Genomic DNA, 23,348 nt, shown 5'->3' with positions numbered 1-23,348 from the left:
ACGTCAGCATCACTACCATTGAAATTGCCCAAATAAACAGGTTTTTGTGACCCTAGGCTATGACCTCTTCGGCCTAGGGGCCCGAAACTCACCATTCATGTTCCCCCTAAGGGTCCCTACAATGCTAGAAAATTTGCCACTGCTGAGCAATTGCCCTTTGAAAAGATGTGAGATTTTGGAAAGTGAAATAGGGAGGCAATGAAAGCCTATGGGGGATTTTACCAATTTTGGACCCCTGTAACTCTGGTTTGCAGAGAGGTAGGGACCCCATCTTTGGAATCCAAGTCTAACAATATGTCTTCTACCTGCATGAGACATTTCGTGAAATTCAGACGTTGCTAACGGCCATGGCTGAGATTTATGTATGTCAGCATCACAACCATTGAAATAGCCCAAATAAACAGGTTTTTGTGACCCTAGGCTATGACCTCTTCGGCCTAGGGGCCCGAAACTCACCAGTCATGTTCCCCCTAAGGGTCCCTACAATGCTAGAAAATTTGCCACTGCTGAGCAATTGCCCTTTGAAAAGATGTGAGATTTTGGAAAGTAAAATAGGGAGGCAATGAAAGCCTATGGGGGATTTTACCAATTTTGGACCCCTGTAACTCTGGTTTGCAGAGATGTAGGGACCCCATCTTTGGAATCCAAGTCTAACAATATGTCTTCTACCTGCATGAGACATTTCATGAAATTCAGACGTTGCTAACGGCCATGGCTGAGATTTATGTATGTCAGCATCACTACCATTGAAATAGCCCAAATAAACAGGTTTTTGTGACCCTAGGCTATGACCTCTTCGGCCTAGGGGCCCGAAACTCACCAGTCATGTTCCCCCTAAGGGTCCCTACAATGCTAGAAAATTTGCCACTGCTGAGCAATTGCCCTTTGAAAAGATGTGAGATTTTGGAAAGTGAAATAGAGAGGCAATGAAAGCCTATGGGGGATTTTACCAATTTTGGACCCCTGTAACTCTGGTTTGCAGAGATGTAGGGACCCCATCTTTGGAATCCAAGTCTAACAATATGTCTTCTACCTGCATGAGACATTTCGTGAAATTCAGACGTTGCTAACGGCCATGGCTGAGATTTATGTACGTCAGCATCACTACCATTGAAATAGCCCAAATAAACAGGTTTTTGTGACCCTAGGCTATGACCTCTTCGGCCTAGGGGCCCGAAACTCACCAGTCATGTTCCCCCTAAGGGTCCCTACAATGCTAGAAAATTTGCCACTGCTGAGCAATTGCCCTTTGAAAGGATGTGAGATTTTGGAAAGTGAAATAGGGAGGCAATGAAAGCCTATGGGGGATTTTACCAATTTTGGACCCCTGTAACTCTGGTTTGCAGAGAGGTAGGGACCCCATCTTTGGAATCCAAGTCTAACAATATGTCTTCTACCTGCATGAGAAATTTCATGAAATTCAGACGTTGCTAACGGCCATGGCTGAGATTTATGTACGTCAGCATCACTACCATTGAAATAGCCCAAATAAACAGGTTTTTGTGACCCTAGGCTATGACCTCTTCGGCCTAGGGGCCCGAAACTCACCAGTCATGTTCCCCCTAAGGGTCCCTACAATGCTAGAAAATTTGCCACTGCTGAGCAATTGCCCTTTGAAAAGATGTGAGATTTTGGAAAGTGAAATAGGGAGGCATTGAAAGCCTATAGGGGATTTTACCAATTTTGGACCCCTGTAACTGGTTTGCAGAGATGTAGGGACCCCATCTTTGGAATCCAAGTCTAACAATATGTCTTCTACCTGCATGAGACATTTCGTGAAATTCAGACGTTGCTAACGGCCATGGCTGAGATTTATGTACGTCAGCATCACTACCATTGAAATAGCCCAAATAAACAGGTTTTTGTGACCCTAGGCTATGACCTCTTCGGCCTAGGGGCCCGAAACTCACCAGTCATGTTTCCCCTAAGGGTCCCTACAATGCTAGAAAATTTGCCACTGCTGAGCAATTGCCCTTTGAAAGGATGTGAGATTTTGGAAAGTGAAATAGGGAGGCAATGAAAGCCTATGGGGGATTTTACCAATTTTGGACCCCTGTAACTCTGGTTTGCAGAGAGGTAGGGACCCCATCTTTGGAATCCAAGTCTAACAATATGTCTTCTACCTGCATGAGACATTTCGTGAAATTCAGACGTTGCTAACGGCCATGGCTGAGATTTATGTACGTCAGCATCACTACCATTGAAATAGCCCAAATAAACAGGTTTTTGTGACCCTAGGCTATGACCTCTTCGGCCTAGGACTGCATTGAACGCGACCCACGCATTGTGCGCATTCTGGACAACACCAATTACTGGGTTTATACCCTTCTGGATCCACGGTACAAACACAATGTTCCAAAACTGCTTGAAGAAAGAGTCAGACAGGTCAAAATGGAAGAATACCAGCAGGCCCTTGTGGAGACTTTAGAGAGGAGATTGACATCCTCCCCCTCCTCTAGCCAGTTGTACGCCGACAGACTGACTTCCGCAAACCCAGGACGACCAGGAGGGCAGCAAACAACACAAGCCGCAGCTAGTGCCCAAAAGGGAATGGTATCGGCAGTGTCCTTGGAGTGGGAAAATTTTCTGACACCCATGCAGCAGCACACAGAACAGCAAGCGTGCAGATCCACCTCCAACACCGATCGCCTGGAGAAGATGGTCAAGGACTACATGTCAGATGGCATAGCTGTGTTGAACAATCCATCTGCACCCTTCAACTATTGGGTATCGAAGCTAGACACCTGGCACAAACTGGCAATGTACGCAATAGAGGTGCTGGCTTGCCCGGCAGCCAGCGTTATGTCGGAACGCTGTTTCAGTGCTGCCGGAGGCATCGTCACAGATTGGCGTATCCGCCTCTCTACAGAAAATGTAGACCGTCTGACTCAAATTAAAATGAATCAATCCTGGATTGGAAACGACTACGCAACACTCCCGGACCCCAACCAAGTAACATGAACAATGAACATCTGTGATGGGTTAGCGTTTCCGGTCCCTGTTTATTGAACCTCTCATCTGTATTACATTTATGACTGCATGGCGACAAAATGCAAATTGCTACCTGCACACTTCTTGTCCTCATGCAAGGCCTGGGTTGTTGTGTCTCAAAGCGTGGCCTTCTCCTCCTGCGCCACCCTCCTCCTGTTCCATCACGTGTGCTGCTGCTGGGTTAGCGTTACCGGTCCCTTTTTCTGGAACCCCTTATATGTATTACATTTATGACTGCATGCCGACAAAAAGCATGTTACCTGTGCAAAGAAAACAGACATTTGCTGCATTTAAAAGACAGTTTTCCCTTTGAAACTTTAAAATCGATTTTCTCAAAAACTATAAGCTCTTTTTGCTAAATTTTTTTTCCTCTTGTACCCACTCCCAAGGTGCACATACCCTGTAAATTTGGGGTATGTAGCATGTAAGGAGGCTTTACAAAGCACGAAAGTTCGGGTCCCCATTGACTTCCATTATGTTCGGAGTTCGGCTCGAACACCCGAACATCGCGGCCATGTTCGGCCTGTTCGGCCCGAACATCTAGATGTTCGCCCAACACTACCTGGAGCCAAAATCCACTTAGGAGATCACCTTTTATCAGCTTGCCTTTTTTGATCCTCAAAGGCTTTCTCCAGATTGACTTTTATCATGGCCCACATTCTCTTTAAGGACTCCTGCCAACCTTCCAATGCAGGGAAGGTAGAATTGCTCACAGGTACTGGAGAGAATTTAGGTGACCTCCCTGTGACTACCTGAAACGGTGAAAAGCCCGAGGACGCGTTTCTCAGATTGTTATGTGCGAATTCTGCGAAAGGAAGGAACTTAACCCACTCATGCTGAGCATCAGCCACATAACATCTAAGAAACTGTTCAAGAGACTGATTCAACCTTTCTGTGTGACCATTCTTCTGGGGGTGATAACCAGAAGAAAAGGACAAGGTCAACCCCAATGACTGACAGAAAGCTCACCAAAACTTAGAAATAAACTGAACTCCTCTGTCTGAAACCACATTCACCGGTATCCCATGCAGCCGGAAAATGTGGGTGACAAATAGGTCAGCAAGTTCCTGGGCAGAGGGAAGTTTTTTCAAGGGCACAAAATGAACTGTTTTACTGAAACGGTCTACTACTACCCAAATAACTGTCTTCCCTTCAGAACTGGGGAGTTCCCCCACAAAGTCCATGGAAATGTGAGTCCACGGCTCCGCAGATACTGGCAATGGTTGCAGTGTCCCTGCAGGAGCTTGCCTGGAAGCTTTGCTCCGAGCACAAACTGAACAGGACATCACAAACTCCTTACAGTCATTTTTAAGTGACGGCCACCACACACATCGAGACAACAGTTCCTGGGTTCTGGTTATTAGTGATGGGCGAACAGTGTTCGCCACTGTTCGGGTTCGCCCGGATTTTGGCCTGTTCGGGTTCGGTTCGGCACCCCCCGAACACCTTATGGTGTTCGGGAAGGTGCTCGGGCACGCTGCCCGAACCCGAACAGGCCTTCTTTGCTCGGCCGGACACAGACGTGTCCGGCCGAACATAGCCCCCATAGGGTCCCAGCATAAAGGGAGAGCATGCCCCGAGCGCGGGGGGGGGGAATCGGAAATGCCCCCTACCCCTCCCCGCTAAGCTCTCCCTTCTGCTGGACCCTATAACATTAAATTTAAGCCCCCCGAAAGTACCCGAGGAGGAGGGCCGGAAGAGGGCAGCCGAAGATCCTAGGCGCTAGTACCCTCTGGTACTTCCGCCCTCTCTTGACGCACTTCCTGTTTACTATTGAAGTCGCGTCAAGAGAGCGCAGAAGTACCGCGATGACGCGTACGAGGGTACGTGTCATCATGTAGATGACGCGCACCCTCGTTCACGTCATCGCGGTACTTCTGCTCTCTCTTGACGCGACTTCAATAGTAAACAGGAAGTGCGTCAAGAGAGGGCGGAAGTACCAGAGGGTACTAGCGCCTAGGATCTCCGGCTGCCCTCTTCCTGCCCTCCTCCTCGGGTACTTTTGGGGGGCTTAAATTTAATGTTATAGGGTCCAGCAGAAGGGAGAGCTTAGCGGGGAGGGGTGGGGGGCATTTCCGACCTCCCCCCGCGCTCGGGGCATGCGCTCCCTTTATGCTGGGACCCTATAGGGGCCCCAAAGGGACATGTTCGGGTTGGATTCGGGGTTCGGACCGAACATGCCGAACATCGGGGGCATGTTCGGCCGAACCACCCCGAACCCGAACATCTGGATGTTCGCCCATCACTACTGGTTATGCCTGGGTGTATTCTTATGACTGTGAAACAGCTGTAAAACATTAAAACGCAGATGAAGTGGCACAAACAGGAGATTATCAGGTTTCCCCTCTGGAGAATCTTGTTGATAAGGCTCCAGGGTGATTGTCAGATCCTCCTGAGGTTCAGTAGCTGCCACCACTATATGTTTAGGTAGAATTATTACAGGTGAGGAGTAGTGTTGGGCGAACATCTAGATGTTCGGGTTCGGGCCGAACAGGCCGAACATGGCCGCGATGTTCGGGTGTTCGACCCGAACTCCGAACATAATGGAAGTCAATGGGGACCCGAACTTTTGTGGTTTGTAAAGCCTCCTTACATGCTACATACCCCAAATTTACAGGGTATGTGCACCTTGGGAGTGGGTACAAGAGGGAAAAAAAATTAGCAAATAGAGCTTATAGTTTTTGAGAAAATCGATTTTAAAGTTTCAAAGGGAAAACTGTCTTTTAAATGCGGGAAATGTCTGTTTTCTTTGCACAGGTAACATGCTTTTTGTCGGCATGCAGTCATAAATGTAATACATATAAGAGGTTCCAGGAAAAGGGACCGGTAACGCTAACCCAGCAGCAGCACACGTGATGGAACAGGAGGAGGCGCAGGAGGAGAAGGCCACGCTTTGTGAGACACAACAACCCCGGCCTTGCATGAGGGCAAGAAGCGTGCGGATAGCATGCTTTGTACCGCCATGCAGTCATAAATGTAATAAAGATAAGAGGTTCCATAAACAAGGACCGGCAACGCTAACCCAGCAGCAGCAGCAGCAGACGTGATGGAACAGGAGGAGGCGCAGGAGGAGAAGGCCACGCTTTGTGAGACACAACAACCCAGGCCTTGCATGAGGACAAAAAGCGTGCGGATAGCATGCTTTGTACCGCCATGCAGTCATAAATGTAATAAAGATAAGTGGTTCAATAAACAGGGACCACGCGGCAACGCTAACCCAGCAGCAGCAGACGTGATGGAACAGGAGGAGGCGCAGGAGGAGAAGGCCACGCTTTGTGAGACACAACAACCCAGGCCTTGCATGAGGGCAAGAAGCGTGCGGATAGCATGCTTTGTACCGCCATGCAGTCATAAATGTAATAAAGATAAGTGGTTCAATAAACAGGGACCACGCGGCAACGCTAACCCAGCAGCAGCAGACGTGATGGAACAGGAGGAGGCGCAGGAGGAGAAGGCCACGCTTTGTGAGACACAACAACCCAGGCCTTGCATGAGGGCAAGAAGCGTGCGGATAGCATGCTTTGTACCGCCATGCAGTCATAAATGTAATAAAGATAAGTGGTTCAATAAACAGGGACCACGCGGCAACGCTAACCCAGCAGCAGCAGACGTGATGGAACAGGAGGAGGCGCAGGAGGAGAAGGCCACGCTTTGTGAGACACAACAACCCAGGCCTTGCATGAGGGCAAGAAGCGTGCGGATAGCATGCTTTGTACCGCCATGCAGTCATAAATGTAATAAAGATAAGTGGTTCAATAAACAGGGACCACGCGGCAACGCTAACCCAGCAGCAGCAGACGTGATGGAACAGGAGCAGGCGCAGGAGGAGAAGGCCACGGTTTTTGAGACACAACAACCCAGGCCTTGCATGAGGACAAAAAGCGTGCGGATATAGCAGCAATGCTTTTTGCCGCCATGCAGTCATAAATGTAATACAGATGAGAGGTTCAATAAACAGGGACCGGAAACGCTACACCATCCCAGATGTTCATTGGTCATGTTACTTGGTTGGGGTCCTGGAGTGTTGCGTAGTCATTTCCAATCCAGGATTGATTCATTTTAATTTGAGTCAGACGGTCTGCATTTTCTGTAGAGAGGCGGATACGCCGATCTGTGACGATGCCTCCGGCAGCACTGAAACAGCGTTCCGACATAACGCTGGCTGCCGGGCAAGCCAGCACCTCTATTGCGTACATTGCCAGTTCGTGCCAGGTGTCTAGCTTCGATACCCAATAGTTGAAGGGTGCAGATGGATTGTTCGACACAGCTACGTCATCTGACATGTAGTCCTTGACCATCTTCTCCAGGCGATCGGTGTTGGAGGTGGATCTGCACGCTTGCTGTTCAGTGGGCTGCTGCTGCATGGGTGTCAGAAAAATTTCCCACTCCAAGGACACTGCCGATACCGTTCCCTTTTGGGTACTAGCTGCGGCTTGCGTTGTTTGCTGCCCTCCTGGTCGTCCTGGGTTTGCGGAAGTCAGTCTGTCTGCGTACAACTGGCTAGAGGAGGGGGAGGATGTCAATCTCCTCTCTAAAGTCTCCACAAGGGCCTGCTGGTATTCTTCCATTTTGACCTGTCTGACTCTTTCTTCAAGCAGTTTTGGAACATTGTGTTTGTACCGTGGATCCAGAAGGGTATAAACCCAGTAATTGGTGTTGTCCAGAATGCGCACAATGCGTGGGTCACGTTCAATGCAGTCTAGCATGAATTGAGCCATGTGTGCCAGAGTCCTACCAGAATCCTCATCATCCTCTTGTGAGCGTTGTGATAGTTGTTGTGATGCATCATAGTCGTCACCTTCCTCCTGGTCTGCTTCTGCTGACCATTCGCGTTGAATTGTGGAAGTCCAACGTGCACCGCTCTGGCCCTCGTCAGTGGTGGCATGAAATTCCTGCTCCAACTCCAGCTGTTCCTCCTCCTCTTCTTCGTCATAGCTGCTGGGGCCAGCGTTCCCTGAGGCGGATGGCCTGATGTTGGTACCATCACGCTGATCGTTTTCTCCTTCAGATTCCCCCAGTTGCATCATGACAGCTGTTTCCTTGATTTTTAACATCGACCTCTTCAGTAAACACAGCAGTGGTATGGTAATGCTGACTGAAGAGTTGTCACTGCTCACAAGCAACGTGGATTGCTCAAAATTTTGGAGGACTTGGCAGAGGTCCAACATGTTGGCCCAATCGGATCCACAGAAGCTTGGCAGCTGTCCGGATGCGGCTCGGTACTGCGCCGTCATGTACTGGACCACTGCACTCTTCTGCTCACAAAAGCGTGCTAGCATGTGCAGCGTAGAATTCCAGCGCGTAGGGACATCACACAGCAAGCGATGGTGGGGGAGATTGAAGCGCTCCTGCATCTTGGCGAGTGCCCCCGAAGCAGTACTGGAATTTCTACAATGTTTGGCCACTCGACGCACCTTCAACAGAAGATCGGCCACGCCTGGGTATGTCCTCAGGAACCGCTGAACTACTAGGTTCATCACGTGCGCCAGGCAAGGGATGTGTGTCAGCTTAGCCAACCTTAAAGCGCAAATGAGATTACTCCCATTATCACACACAACCATGCCCGGTTTCAGGTCCAGCGGTGCCAGCCACAAATCCGTCTGTTCCTTTATTCCCCTCCAAATTTCCTCCCCTGTGTGCTGCTTATCCCCAAGGCAGATCAGCTTCAGCAACGCTTGCTGACGCATGCCAACAGCTGTGCTGCACTGCTTCCACGATCCTACTGCTGCTGGGTTAGCGTTTCCGAAAGAGGTACAGCTTTGAGATGCGTTGGAGGAGAAGGAGTCAGAGAGGTAGGTGCTGCTGTTGTTATCCAGTGGGAGGGACGGCGGTGCAGCTGTTTGCGGCTTGGGCAACACCCGCGCCGTAGCAGGTGAGGAATCGCTGCCAGGCTCCACAAGGTTCACCCAGTGCGCGGTAAGGGAGATGTATCGACCCTGGCCGAACGCACTCGTCCAGGTGTCAGTGGTGAGGTGAACCTTGCAGGCAACGGCATTCTTCAAGCTTCGGGTTATTTTGCTGACCACGTGCTCATGCAACTCAGGCACTGCAGAGCGCGCAAAGTGGTAGCGGCTGGGAACCACGTAACGTGGGATGGCCACTGACATCATGCCCTTGAAGCTGTTTGTCTCCACCACTCGATATGGCAGCATTTCGCAGGCCAGAAGCTTGGCTATGCTGGCTGTTACTGCCACGGCCCGGGGGTCATTTGCTGGCAATTTCCTCTTGCGCTCAAACATCTCCGACACAGACAACTGAACCGTAGCGCTGCACACGGAAGGGCTGTTGGTTGTTGTGTTTGATGAACACTGGGAGACCTCAAGAGCACTACTCCGGAAAGTGACAGTGTCAGCGTCGTCTGATGTTTGTGAATGTTGTGAACCACGCAATGGCTGGGCTACTGCTGCTGCTGAGGCGGGTCTGGTGGTGAGTCTGGTGAACCCAAGGGAGGCAGTGTTGCTGGTACCCTGTCCTGCCGCGTTTGCCCACAGAGTGGGATGTTTGGATAGCATGTGGCGGCTCATGCTGGTGGTGGAGAGGTTGTTAATACTTTTCCCCCTGCTCAGGCGAGTCTTGCACACCTTGCAAATCGCCATGGTAACATCCTCAGTGCAGTCTTCAAAGAAAGCCCAGACTTTGGAGCACCTGCCTCCTTGCTGGCGATTTCTGTTTCCTCCTCTTTTGCCTCTCACTCTAACTTCCACGCTTGTGGTGCCTGAAACTGCGCGCCGCCTACCTTGTGGCACAAGGCGAACTCGTGCAGCAGTGGGTTCTTCAACAGACTCATCTGTGCTGCTGCTACGACGGCGATGTTCTCGTTCACAAATAAAATCTGGGTCTCTGTCCACATTGTCCATACCCTCCTCTTCCATCTCCTCAAACTCGTCATATGTCATTGTGGGGGGCCGCCGCCGTGGAGTAGAGCTCCCCAGAACAACCTCTGCGCAGCTCACTCCAACGTCGTCTTCCAGATCTTGTCGGCCGACCTCCTGCAATTGCAACCCCTCCTGCCCAACTTGCTCTGGGATTTGGGTTTCCGAGTCCTCCTCGGACTCGCCTTGTATTTCAGTGCGCGGTGCATTTCCCACAGTTAATGGTTGTGAATCCGGGCACAACATTTCTGGCTGTTCCTCCATTGACCTTTCATAGGTGGAAGTTTGTTGGGCTGGGAATAGCTCCTGCGAATACCCCATTGTGTCCTGAGGTAATTCATAGGACTGGTTATCTGGCAGTTGTGTGCGTGGTGTCGCTGCCGGTTGTGTCAGCTTTGTGCCCACTGGCTCCTTGTAACTGGCTGAGGACTCGGACCTCGTGCGTGATGTGCTGGTGCTGCTTAACCCACTGCTGGACGCTTGAGAGGTCATCCAAGTAATTATCTGGTCCTGTTCTTTTGGATTTGTGAGGGTTGTTGTCCTGGACAACATGGGCGGTATTGAGTGGGTTTTCTTGGGTGCTCCCCTGTGGCCTGTACGTGAACCGTCAGGGGAAACACCTCTTCCCTTGCCCCTTCCTCTTTCACCGGATTTCTTCCTCATTTCACTTATCCTTACAGTACACGCTGACTGGCAGCAGTACAGTGGCAGCACAGAAATGCTATACAGTACCACTATTCCCAGCAGCGACACAGAGCACAATGCTATACAGAGGCGGGTGAGCGGTGTACTACTGTTCCCAGGCCCAGCAGACACAGAGTGGAAGTAAACACAATGCTATATAGTCTGGCTGAGCGGTGTACACAGAGTGGCAGTACACACAATGCTATATAGTCTGGCTAAGCCGTGTACACAGAGTGTCAGAAAACACAATGCTATATATAGCGTGGCTGAGCGAGGTGCACAGTGGCAGTACACACAATGCTTTATAGTCAGGCTAAGCCGTGTACACAGAGTGTCAGAAAACACAATGCTATATATAGCGTGGCTGAGCGAGGTGCACAGTGGCAGTACACACAATGCTTTATAGTCAGGCTGAGCCGTGTACACAGAGTGTCAGTAAACAATGGTATATAGTCTGGCTGAGCGGTGTACACAGAGTGTCAGTAAACAATGGTATATAGTCTGGCTGAGCGGTGTACACAGAGTGTCAGTAAACAACGGTATATAGTCTGGCTGAGCGGTGTACACAGAGTGGCAGTAAACACAATGCTATATATAGCGTGGCTGAGCGAGGTGCACAGTGGCAGTACACACAATGCTATATTAGTCAGGCTGAGCCGTGTACACAGAGTGTCAGTAAACAATGGTATATAGTCTGGCTGAGCGGTGTACACAGAGTGTCAGTAAACAATGGTATATAGTCTGGCTGAGCGGTGTACACAGAGTGTCAGTAAACAACGGTATATAGTCTGGCTGAGCGGTGTACACAGAGTGGCAGTAAACACAATGCTATATATAGCGTGGCTGAGCGAGGTGCACAGTGGCAGTACACACAATGCTATATTAGTCAGGCTAAGCCGTGTACACAGAGTGTCAGAAAACACAATGCTATATATATAGCGTGGCTGAGCGAGGTGCACAGTGGCAGTACACACAATGCTATATATAGCGTGGCTGAGCGAGGTGCACAGTGGCAGTACACACAATGCTATATATAGCGTGGCTGAGCGAGGTGCACAGTGGCAGTACACACAATGCTATATATAGCGTGGCTGAGCGAGGTGCACAGTGGCAGTACACACAATGCTATATTAGTCAGGCTAAGCCGTGTACACAGAGTGTCAGAAAACACAATGCTATATATATAGCGTGGCTAAGCGAGGTGCACAGTGGCAGTACACACAATGCTATATATAGCGTGGCTGAGCGAGGTGCACAGTGGCAGTACACACAATGCTATATATAGCATGGCTGAGCGAGGTGCACAGTGGCAGTACACACAATGCTATATTAGTCAGGCTAAGCCGTGTACACAGAGTGTCAGAAAACACAATGCTATATATATAGCGTGGCTGAGCGAGGTACACAGTGGCAGTACACACAATGCTATATATAGCGTGGCTGAGCGAGGTGCACAGTGGCAGTACACACAATGCTATATATAGCGTGGCTGAGCGAGGTGCACAGTGGCAGTACACACAATGCTATATATAGCGTGGCTGAGCGAGGTGCACAGTGGCAGTACACACAATGCTATATTAGTCAGGCTAAGCCGTGTACACAGAGTGTCAGAAAACACAATGCTATATATATAGCGTGGCTGAGCGAGGTGCACAGTGGCAGTACACACAATGCTATATATAGCGTGGCTGAGCGAGGTGCACAGTGGCAGTACACACAATGCTATATATAGCGTGGCTGAGCGAGGTGCACAGTGGCAGTACACACAATGCTATATATAGCGTGGCTGAGCGAGGTGCACAGTGGCAGTACACACAATGCTATATTAGTCAGGCTAAGCCGTGTACACAGAGTGTCAGAAAACACAATGCTATACATATAGCGTGGCTGAGCGAGGTGCACAGTGGCAGTACACACAATGCTATATATAGCGTGGCTGAGCGAGGTGCACAGTGGCAGTACACACAATGCTATATATAGCGTGGCTGAGCGAGGTGCACAGTGGCAGTACACACAATGCTATATATAGCGTGGCTGAGCGAGGTGCACAGTGGCAGTACACACAATGCTATATTAGTCAGGCTAAGCCGTGTACACAGAGTGTCAGAAAACACAATGCTATATATATAGCGTGGCTGAGCGAGGTGCACAGTGGCAGTACACACAATGCTATATATAGCGTGGCTGAGCGAGGTGCACAGTGGCAGTACACACAATGCTATATATAGCGTGGCTGAACGAGGTGCACAGTGGCAGTACACACAATGCTATATATAGCCAGGCTAAGCCGTGTACACAGAGTGTCAGAAAACACAATGCTATATATATAGCGTGGCTGAGCGAGGTACACAGTGGCAGTAAACAATGCTATATATAGTGTGGCTGAGCGAGCGGTGTACTACTGTTCCCAGCAGCGACACACAATGACTGGGGGGGACCCTGGCTAGCGTGGCTGGAGAGCGAACTACCCTGCCTGCCTACCCAAAGCTAAACCCACAGACAAATGGCGGAGATATGACGTGGTTCGGGTATTTATTTACCCGAACCACGTTACCGTTCGGCCAATCAGAGCGCGTTCGGGCCCGAACCACGTGACCCGTTCGGCCAATCACAGCGCTAGCCGAACGTTCGGGGAACGTTCGGCCATGCGCTCTTAGTTCGGCCATGTGGCCGAACGGTTTGGCCGAGCACCGTCAGGTGTTCGGCCGAACTCGAACATCACCCGAACAGGGTGATGTTCTGCAGAACCCGAACAGTGGCGAACACTGTTCGCCCAACACTAGTGAGGAGGGCTGAACTGTCTCAGGATCAAAGCATCAGGACAAAGCATCTGCTTTGATCTTTTTGTTACCCGGTTTATAAGTTATTATGAATTTGAATCTAGAGAAAAAGAGTGCCCACTGTGCCTGTCTTGGGTTGAGCCTCTTAGCCCCTTCAATGTACTCCAAATTCTTATGGTCAGTATAAACCGTGATCACGTGCTCAGCTCCCTCCAACCAATGATGCCATTCCTCAAATGCCATCTTGATTGCCAACAACTCCCTGTTACCGATGTCATAGTTTTTCTCTGCTGATGAAAACCTGCGAGAGAAAAAGGCGCATGGATGCAACCGTCCCCGAATCCCTGAATGCTAAGACAGAACAGCCCCCACTCCTATCTCAGAGGCATCTACCTACACAATGAAAGGACGGGTTACATCCACATGTCTGAGGATAGGGGCAGAACAGAATAGCATTTTCAACTGAGAAAATGCTGCACAAGCCTCCTCAGACCAGTTGTAAACATCTGCCCCTTTTCTTGTCAGGTTAGTGAGAGGGGCAACCACAGAGGAGAACCCTTTGATAAATTTCCTATAGTAATTTGCAAACCCCAGGAATCTTTGGAGTGCCTTCAAACCAGAGGGTTGAGGCCATTCCAACACAGCAGAGACTTTATAAGGATCCATGGTCAGGCCAGTAGTGGAGTAATGTATCCCAAAAAAGGAACTTCAGAGACTTCAAATAAACACTTTTCAATCTTTGCGTATAAACAGTTTTGTCTTAGTTTATTCAGCACAAACTTAACATGCTCCGTGTTCCTCAAGATTTTTAGAGAAAATCAAAATGTCGTCCAAATAAACGACTACAAACCGGCCCAGTACATCTCTGAAAATCTCATTCACCAACTCTTGAAACAAGGCAGGAGCATTGCACAACCCGAAGGGCATAACCAAGTATTCATAATGCCCATCGGGTGTGTTGAAGGCCTTTTTCCACTTGTCCCCGTGTCTGATACGTATCAAATTGTATGCCCCTCTCAGGTCCAATTTGGAGAACAGTTGGGCCCCAGAAACTTGTGAAAACAAATCCTCTATTAACGGCAGGGGGTAGCGATTCGGGATGGTAATTTTGTTCAGGGCTCTATAGTCAATACAAGGACGGAGTCCACCGTCTTTTTTCTGAACAAAAAAGAATCCTGCCCCAGCCTGTGATTTAGAGGGATGAATGAAACCTTTCTCAAGGTTCTCTTTGATATAATTCTTCATGGTCAACTATTCTGGACCTGAGAGGTTATACAAATGTCCCCTGGGAGGTATGGTACCAGGCCGTAACTCTATGGGACAATCAAACTCCCTGTGAGGAGGAAGTTTGTCAGCAGAACGTGGGCAAAAATCATCTGAGTATGCGACATACTGAGGAGGAACCCCCTCCAGAATCCGCTCTGCTGGCCTTGATTCCCTGGACTGTTTTGTTTCCTATGCAGGTTGCATAGTTCAGTCCAGGGAAAAGAGGTCTTTTTGTCAGTTTGCAAGGCTGACTGATTTGCATCTACTTATCTTGCAATCTGCTTGTCTGCTTCCTTTGAAGGTTTCCAGTATAAATGTCACTTCCTCCCAAAATTCCTTGCTCGTCATAGGTTTTGTTTGGTGAAGACTGACTTTAGAGCCTCAGCCTCTTTGTACCTTATTGCAAATGTTCTAGTGTAGTTAATTCTTGGGGAGTGCATTTTGCACTCCTCCTAGTGCAGTCAGGTTGTATATTATTTGTACTGCCTAAGTCTTGTTTTGTCTTGTCCTGTTCTTGCGATTGTACTATCTCCTGCGGTGGCAGATAGTAAATCATCCTGTCCTGTTCCTAGATCGCATTCGCCCTAGCGTTAGAGGCGGTTAGAGGCGGTATAACCTTAGCTGCGGTTGCTACTGGTTACTCCTTCAGTCTGTTTTGTCTGGAACGAACGCTTGCTGTTGTCTGGTGTGAGACAACCGATTAGCAAGCGTTCCCGCTATCTGTTTGTCTTTGTTCTCCATTTTAGTCAGGGTTGGTACGTTTTGTTACTGTTGCGCTTAACGTGCGATGACCGTACTATTAACGCGCTTGTCACTGTTGCGCATAACGTGCGGTGACCGCGTTTAGTCAGTTCATTTGTCATTTTCCTTGGCGTTCAGATTGTAGTTATTTGCTGTGTCTTCCTTACTCAATTCATGCTCTGTCTTTGCTCAGTCTTGTGTTGCTGATAGCAATCACCTCTCTTGCGATTAGCTTTCTTACTCTGGTCTGTTCTGATGTGATATGTCTACCGTCGTTGGGTGGCGACTAGATTGGTAGACATTAAAGGGCTTGATTTACAAAACGGTGGTAACTTTAGTACTGGCCCTTAGCACGTCTAAACTCAGTTGAAATGTGAGAAGTAGTGATCGTGCACAAAGTACCGTGCGCAAAGTTTTGCGCGCGCACTACAGAGAGCGCAGCGCGCTCCGCGTGAAGTGTCCACTAAAACCTATGGGACTTAGCGTGCGCATAGGACTTTGCACGCGCAAAACTTTACGCGCAGTACTTAGCGCACAATCTGATTGAGAAAACTGGTGCTAACCTACTTAGCACCCTGGTTAGCGCGCCTTAAGACTTTAGACGTGCTAAATAGGTTAGCACCTCTAAGTAAATCAAGCCCCAAATAGTCTGTCTCTGTTCTTGCTTTCTTCTGAGTTGCTACTTTGTTTCCCAGTCTTGCTTAATCGTGCAATTTCAATCTGGCATCTGTGGCTGTACAGAGGACTTATTCCTCTGTACTCCACAGCTCCATCTGCTGGTTGGAATTCTCCTCTACAAATATATACTGGGTACTTTGCTTCTGTGACTGTGGGGATTTCCTTCTGCTTCAGTGCACGTGGTGTGCGCTGACTGGAAATTGCCCGCAGATCATTACAGAACCTCAGCAGAACACAGGGTAATTCTCTCTAGACAGTGTTTTTGACAAGCTGGGGACCAGGCCAACAATTGCCCCATGTTCCAATCAATCTGAGGGGAATGTTTACATAGCCAAGGGAGACCAAGGACTATAGTAGAGGAGGATATGGTCAATACGTAAAACTGTATCTCCTCCCTATGCAGGACCCCCACATGACAAGTGAGGAGAGGGGTCTGTGAGAGAGGTTGTTTGTTCTGTAAGGAAGAGTCATCTATGGCAGTTACATAGATCTGCCTTTCCATGGGAAGAATTGGGATACTCCACTTTGAAGCTAGATCTAGATCAATGAAGTTTGCTTCAGAGCATGAATCAATAAAGGCCTGAGTACAGTAAACTTGATTCTCCCATGTAATTGAACAAGGTAATAACATTTTAGCATTCTTTTACGGTAAAACAGGTTTGCCTAGGGTAGTACCTCCCACTACACCTAGGCGGAGAAGTTTTCCGACTTCTTACAGCACTTTTGGATGAAATGACTATTCTCCCCACAGTATAAGCAAAGACCCTCCTTCCTTATCTTAGTTTTCTCAGCCTCTGATAGTTTGGAGTGGCCAATTTGCATAGGCTCATCAGAACTAGTCGTGACCGAGGGGTTGGAAACAACAGCCTTGGGAGCAGCACGAGATCTGCCCTGCTCATGGTACCGAATTCTTCGGTCGACTCTAATAGCCAAGGCAATGGCTTCATCAAGGGTCTTTGGCTCAGGATGACTGATCATGATGTCAGCTACTGATTCAGACAACCCTGTGAGAAAACAATCTAAAAGTGCAAAATGTTCCCAACGAGAAGATACTGCCCACTTCCTAAATTCGGAAGCGTAATCTTCTGCAGTACCATACCCTTGGCGGAGGTTTTTCAACTTCCTTTCTCCAGTGGCAGCAATGTCAGGGTCGTCATAGATGACCGCCATGGCCTAAAAAAAATTCCTGCACGGACGTCAAGGCTTCATGTCCGTCAGGAAGACTATAGACCCAGGTTTGCGAGTCACCATGTAACAATGTTTTAATCAGAGTAACCCGCTGTAATTCTTTACCGGATGCAATAGGTCTCATATCAAAATAAGACATGCATCTGTTTCTAAAGTTTCTACAATCTGATCTATCTCCTGAAAATTTTACCAGGAGAGCCATCTTGGGCTCCAAGACATGAGTGGGAGGTGCCGACGAAGCAGGCCCCTGCAGAGTACGTACAGCATCAGACAAAAGATTCAATTGTGTCTGTTGTGAGTTAACAGTGATGGTTAACTGGTTTACTGCTGTGGTTAAGGCCTGAACCTGCTGGCATAAAGCCTCCATAATGTTGGTCTGCTGTTATGTAATGATCAGTGATGTAACTGATGATCAGTACTAGCTCTATCAGCACAATAGTCAGTATTTTATTCAAAGTGTGATCACACGTGATTGCGTGCACAGTATTATTCAGGAACACCAGAAAGTGATAGCCCTTAGAGACAGGGACTGTCACTAATAAGAGAGTGGTTGTACAGGCAATGTCAGTAACAGATCGGTAAGGCAGAGGTACAGAATCGTTAGACAAAATCGGAGTGAGTATTCAGGCAGAAGTCGGCAACAGATCAGATTGGCAGAGGTACAGAATCGTAAAGCAGAGAATAGTTGGAAGTACAGGCAAAAGATCAAACACAGTAATAATCAATAACAGTAATAATAATAATCCTAAGCTAAGTGCGAATCCCCGGGGTCCTGCCGGTTCAAGCACACAAGGATCTGACTAAGGTCTGAGAGCTTTCACTGCGAAGTTTCAGCAACAGCAGACAATGAGCTACTGACAACTCCAAGCTTAAATGCAGACAGGCAAATCCAAGCATCCCGCCCAGAACAGTTCCACCAATCAGCGAAGAGAAACAGCAGTCAGATATCAGCTGACCGGCCGGTCAGCTGACTCGTCTCCTAAGCCCATAAAGGTCCTGCCGCTCCGTGCGCGAGCGTGCCGACCTGTACTGATGCGCAGCAGAGAGAACTGTTCTGCTGGAGGGCAAGAGGGACGCCTGCGATGATGCGGCGACAGCCGCCATGGCGTCAGATGCGGAAGCGGCGGTCGCGCTGCTGTCCGCCGCTAAGGTAAATCCTTCATCCCTAACACGCGGATTGTGTGCAGATCACTCGACAGCAGAGTGGAAGTGTCTAGCAACAGCTAGCGGTGACAGTGAGAAGTGTTCTGAGGGGTCACAGCCTTGTGTTAGCTCGACTAAGGCTGCTTCCCCTCTCGATCTGGTCAAACCTGCAGTTGGGAACCGTATCTGCAGGTTTGCCACGGGGCCGGTTCCTGACAGTAAGTATGACCTGTGTATTGTTATTTTTACTTTTTATTTTCAGTTCAGGTTCTCTTTAAAGTACTCGAGGCAGAGGATCAAGGATAGCCTAATTTATTTCATAGTGAATGTTACATTCTGTTATTTGTGTGTGCACATGTGTTCTTTCTGCATGATGGGGTTAGCCTGTCCAAAAAGGTTAGACAGCAGGGTTGCTCATAAACTACGCTAGCGCGAATCTACGTATCGTAGTCCGCAACTACGCATCGTAGTTCATAGGCGAAGTTTAAAAACTTTGCATATGTATTTCCGCGTAGTCGTAGTCCCGCTATGCGAAGCTTTGCCCGCTACGCGTAGTTGACGTATGTATTGCGAAGTCAACTACGCGTGCGGTAACTGCATCTATACGGGTCATTGCACATGCTCAGAAATATTATTGCCCTTCTATACGTATACAATTCCGCATTGGAAGGTGATATATACGCATATATTAGTTCAAACAGGCGCATAGTTAGCGGATTATTGCGGACATTTTTCCGCATAAGGACATAAGCGTCCGCATCAACTATGCTTCGCACTATGCAAAGCTTCCGTATTTTAATGCGTAGTCTATGAAATGCAAACGTAGCGAAGTTACTGGTTTTGTAGCCGTAGTTTGCAAAGCGTATTCGCGGAAAACTACGCGTAGTTCCATCGCAGCGAAGTTGGCTGACTACGACCATCCCTGTTAGACAGGATGCTGTTGATTGCAGGTGTGTGTGTCTGTATGTGTGTGTGGGGGGGGCGCAATTTTAGTATTTTCCATGGGCGCTGTCTTACCTAAATACGCTACTGGTCGCATAGGCTGTTTCTTTATTTAAGGCGTCACACGCCGTGGCTCCTTAGCCCCTGAGGAGTTGCCATAGCAATGAAACATTGGGCAGAGTCGGACGCGACCGGCGGTATTCACGTAGGAGCTGTTTTTATTCCTTCCACTGAGCAGTATTAACACTGATAGCGGGAGTGACATCTGTGGACACCGGGCAGGCTGTTAGGTGGTCCCTGGGTGCTCTACCCACCCCAGCTAAGTGCATTACTTTGCTTTAAGTGATCCCTAATTGCTCATATTGAGTTGTCACTATCCCATGTTGGGAACACTTATTACTGGAAATTTTTACGTTTTTGCTGATTATTTCTGCATGTATATGCATACCTTTTAAAAAAACGAATAAAGCCATAAGTAGATTTTTACGCGATGAGGAGTCTCCATTTTTATCATATACAGCTGGTGATGAACTTGAGTTCCTGGAGGACTGGACGGGAGGTGCCCGAGAGGCTGTGGGGTGGCCAATACCCCGAACGCGACGTCGGGCCCTGAAGGCCGCAGCAACCGGTGAGTCCCCACCTGACGGGGGGTGTTGTATTACCCGTTGATTGTTTTATACTGAAAGACACACAAGCACAAACAGTAGCACAGCTATTATCTTCTATTTATGTCTATGAGTGGTACACACACAGAATAGCAGTGCTCCACACCTGTTACATGATATAAGACTCTGTAGTGTGTATGTGGTGCTTGTACATGGACTTTTGCACGAAATATTAACTGACTCACAGTATAATTTCTTTGAGGATTGAGTAGTCCTCTATATGAGTACAGTTTTCCAAGTGTGATTTTATTGTATATTGTGTATATTGAATACAGCAGCACACTGTTGGTTATTTGGTGCTTGTACATGGACCTTTGCATGAAATTTTAAACAGCATAAATTCCTTGAGAATTGAGTAGTCCCTTATATGAGTGCAGTGTTCCAAGCAGTGGCGTAGCTACAAACCTCTGGGCCCCGATGCGGAATCTGGATGTGGGCCCCCCCACGGCAACAACAGCCCCCCTTCCCTGGCAACACCCGACGCACACACATATCCAAATCCCTATAGCCAGCTATAGGTCCCCCCAGTATAGGTAGCCAGGCATAGGTAAGCCAGTATAGTTGCCCCCGGTATAGGTTAGCCAGGTAGGTGCCTCCAGCATAGGTAGCCAGTATAGTTGCCCCCAGTATAGGTTAGATAGGCAGGCGCCGCCGGTATAGGTTAGATAGATAGGTGCCCCCAGTACAGGTTAGCTAGTGGGTGCCTCTAATATAGGTAGCCAGAATAGGTGCCCCCAGTATAGGTTAGTTAGGTAGGTGCCTCCAATATAGGTAGCCAGTATAGTTGCCACCTGTATAGGCTAGCTAGGTGCCCCGAATACAGGTTAGACAAGTAAGTGCCCCCAGGTTAGATAGGTAGGTGCCCCCCAGTATAGGTTAGATTAGGTAGCTGCCCCCCAGTATAGGTTAGATGAGGTAGGTGCCCCCCAGTATAGGTTAGGTAGCTGCCCCCCAGTATAGGTTAGGTAGCTGCCCCCAGGATAGATTAGGTAGCTTTCCCCCAGGATAGGTTAGATTAGGTAGCTGCCCCCAGGATAGAATAGGTAGCTGCCCCCCAGAATAGGTTAGAGTAGGTAGCTGCCCCCCGGGATAGGTTAGAGTACGTAGCTGCCCCCCGGGATAGGTTAGAGTAGGTAGCTGCCCCCCGGGATAGGTTAGAGTACGTAGCTGCCCCCCCGGGATAGGTTAGAGTACGTAGTTGCCCCCCAGGATAGGTTAGAGTAGGTAGCTGCCCCCCAGGATAGGTTAGAGTAGGTAGCTGCCCCCCAGGATAGGTTAGGTAGCTGCCCCCCAGGATAGATTAGGTAGCTGCCCCCCAGGATAGATTAGGTAGCTGCCCCCCAGGATAGGTTAGATGAGGTAGGTGCCCCCCAGTATATGTTAGGTAGCTGCCCCCCAGGATAGATTAGGTAGCTTTCCCCAGGATAGGTTATATTAGGTAGCTGCCCCCAGGATAGGTTAGAGTAGGTAGCTGCCCCCCAGGATAGGTTAGAGTAGGTAGCTGCCCCCCAGGATAGATTAGAGTAGGTAGCTGCCCCCCAGGATAGATTAGAGTAGGTAGCTGCCCCCCAGGATAGGTTAGAGTAGGTAGCTGCCCCCCAGGATAGATTAGAGTAGGTAGCTGCCCCCCAGGATAGATTAGGTAGCTGCCCCCCAGGATAGATTAGGTAGGTAGCTGCCCCCCCCCCCCCAGGATAGGTTAGGTGGGTAGCTGCCCCTCAGGATAGGTTAGGTAGGTAGCTGCCCCCCCCCCAGGATAGATTAGGTAGGTAGCTGCCCCCCAGGATAGGTTAGAGTAGGTAGCTGCCCCCCAGGATAGATTAGAGTAGGTAGCTGCCCCCCAGGATAGATTAGAGTAGGTAGCTGCCCCCCAGGATAGATTAGGTAGCTGCCCCCCAGGATAGATTAGGTATCTGCCCCCCAGGATAGATTAGGTAGCTGCCCCCCAGGATAGGTTAGGTAGGTAGCTGCCCCCCCCCAGGATAGGTTAGGTGGGCAGCTGCCCCCCAGGATAGGTTAGGTAGGTAGCTGCCCCCCCAGGATAGATTAGGTAGGTAGCTGCCCCCCAGGATAGGTTAGGTAGGTAGCTGCCCCCCCAGGATAGGTTAGGTAGGTAGCTGCCCCCCCAGGATATGTTAGGTAGGTAGCTGCCCCCCCCAGGATAGGTTAGGTAGGTAGCTTCCCCCCCAGGATAGGTTAGGTAGGTAGCTGCCCCCCCAGGATAGGTTAGGTAGGTAGCTGCCCCCCAGGATTAGGTAGGTGCCCCCCATAGTGAAGGGGGAAGCCGCAGCCGCGGCGAGGGCAGCCCGACCTCTCCCTCCCTTCCTCTCCCCGGGCCCCTCCCCCCCCCTTCAAATGCAGAGTGCGCGGCGCATGGAAGCGCTGTAGCAGGCAGAACTCACCTCCATCCCTGCGCCGCTGATCTCCTCCCGCTCTGTATAGATGTTGTTACACACTGCTTCCTGTTTAGCCGGAAGCAGTGTGTATCAGCATCTATACAGCGGGAGGAGATCAGCGGCGCTTGGAACGCAGGGATGGAGGTGAGTTCAGCCTACTACAGCGCTTCCGTGCGCCGCGCACTCTGCATTTGAAGGGGGGGGGGGGCCGGGGAGAGGAAGGGAGGGAGGGAGAGGTCGGGCTGCCCTCGCCGCGGCTGCGGCTTCCCCCTCCCAATAGCGCGCACGGGCCGCACGGGCACCACAAAAAGACATGGGCCCCCCCGGGCCCCTCCCCCGCCTCTTCAGGAGCCGTGGCGACCGTTGCGACCACAGGCCCTACGCCCCTGGTTCCAAGTGTGATTTCATTCTAAACTTTAGTAATAAGATGTCATTATATGCATTGTTGTCTCAATTCAGAGACAGGACTCCAACTATCAGCTGATGCTTTCAAGATTAGGATAAATACTTTTTTTTTTACAACTCCAAAGGAAGTCTGTGACTGGCTTGATACTAGGTCCAAGGCACCTCATGCTTCTCCTAGACCTGAGGACTGATATTTTTATATATTTTTCCAGTTGCTAGGTTCGCTTATAATGATCTCCTGGTCATTACATTTATGACTTTTACAGTTATGCTTATAGCTTGACTTGGTACACTATTTTTCTTTGGGGATCATTTTTAAGCACTCTCAGGCTAGATGCTTATCGCTTGGCCTTTCTCTCGCTGCAATATTTTCTGCTATAGTATGCTTATATAACATATTTTTATGGCAGTTCCCCTGCTATAACATGTGGGTTAAATCTAACCATTTTTTTCCCTATAGGCACAATAATAGGATGGCTTCGTGATTTCAATGCTGTTTTCATATATATTTGCTCTCTACATAATACGTTCTGAGAACTATTAGTGTTCACTACTTAGGATATGTCTCTCTCTTTAAGGTCCTGTTTTTGGAGTTTG

General features: G+C 49.2%; 1 protein-coding gene across 1 annotated transcript in view; it reads left to right on the top strand.

Annotated features, from left to right (window-relative positions):
- The window catches only part of LOC137536841 (proto-oncogene tyrosine-protein kinase LCK-like), a 369,228-nt gene that overhangs the window by 78,762 nt on the left and 267,118 nt on the right, over positions 1 to 23,348 (top strand). The window contains exon 3 of the mRNA XM_068259030.1: positions 19,806 to 19,913. Within this exon, the coding sequence (XP_068115131.1) occupies positions 19,806 to 19,913 (108 nt within the window). The remainder of the gene's footprint in view (positions 1 to 19,805; positions 19,914 to 23,348) is intronic.

Source organism: Hyperolius riggenbachi, chromosome 10 (assembly GCF_040937935.1).
Source record: "Hyperolius riggenbachi isolate aHypRig1 chromosome 10, aHypRig1.pri, whole genome shotgun sequence".
Lineage (NCBI taxonomy): Eukaryota > Metazoa > Chordata > Amphibia > Anura > Hyperoliidae > Hyperolius > Hyperolius riggenbachi.
Note: the sequence above shows the minus strand (reverse complement) of the source record. Positions and strands in the feature narration are given on the sequence as shown.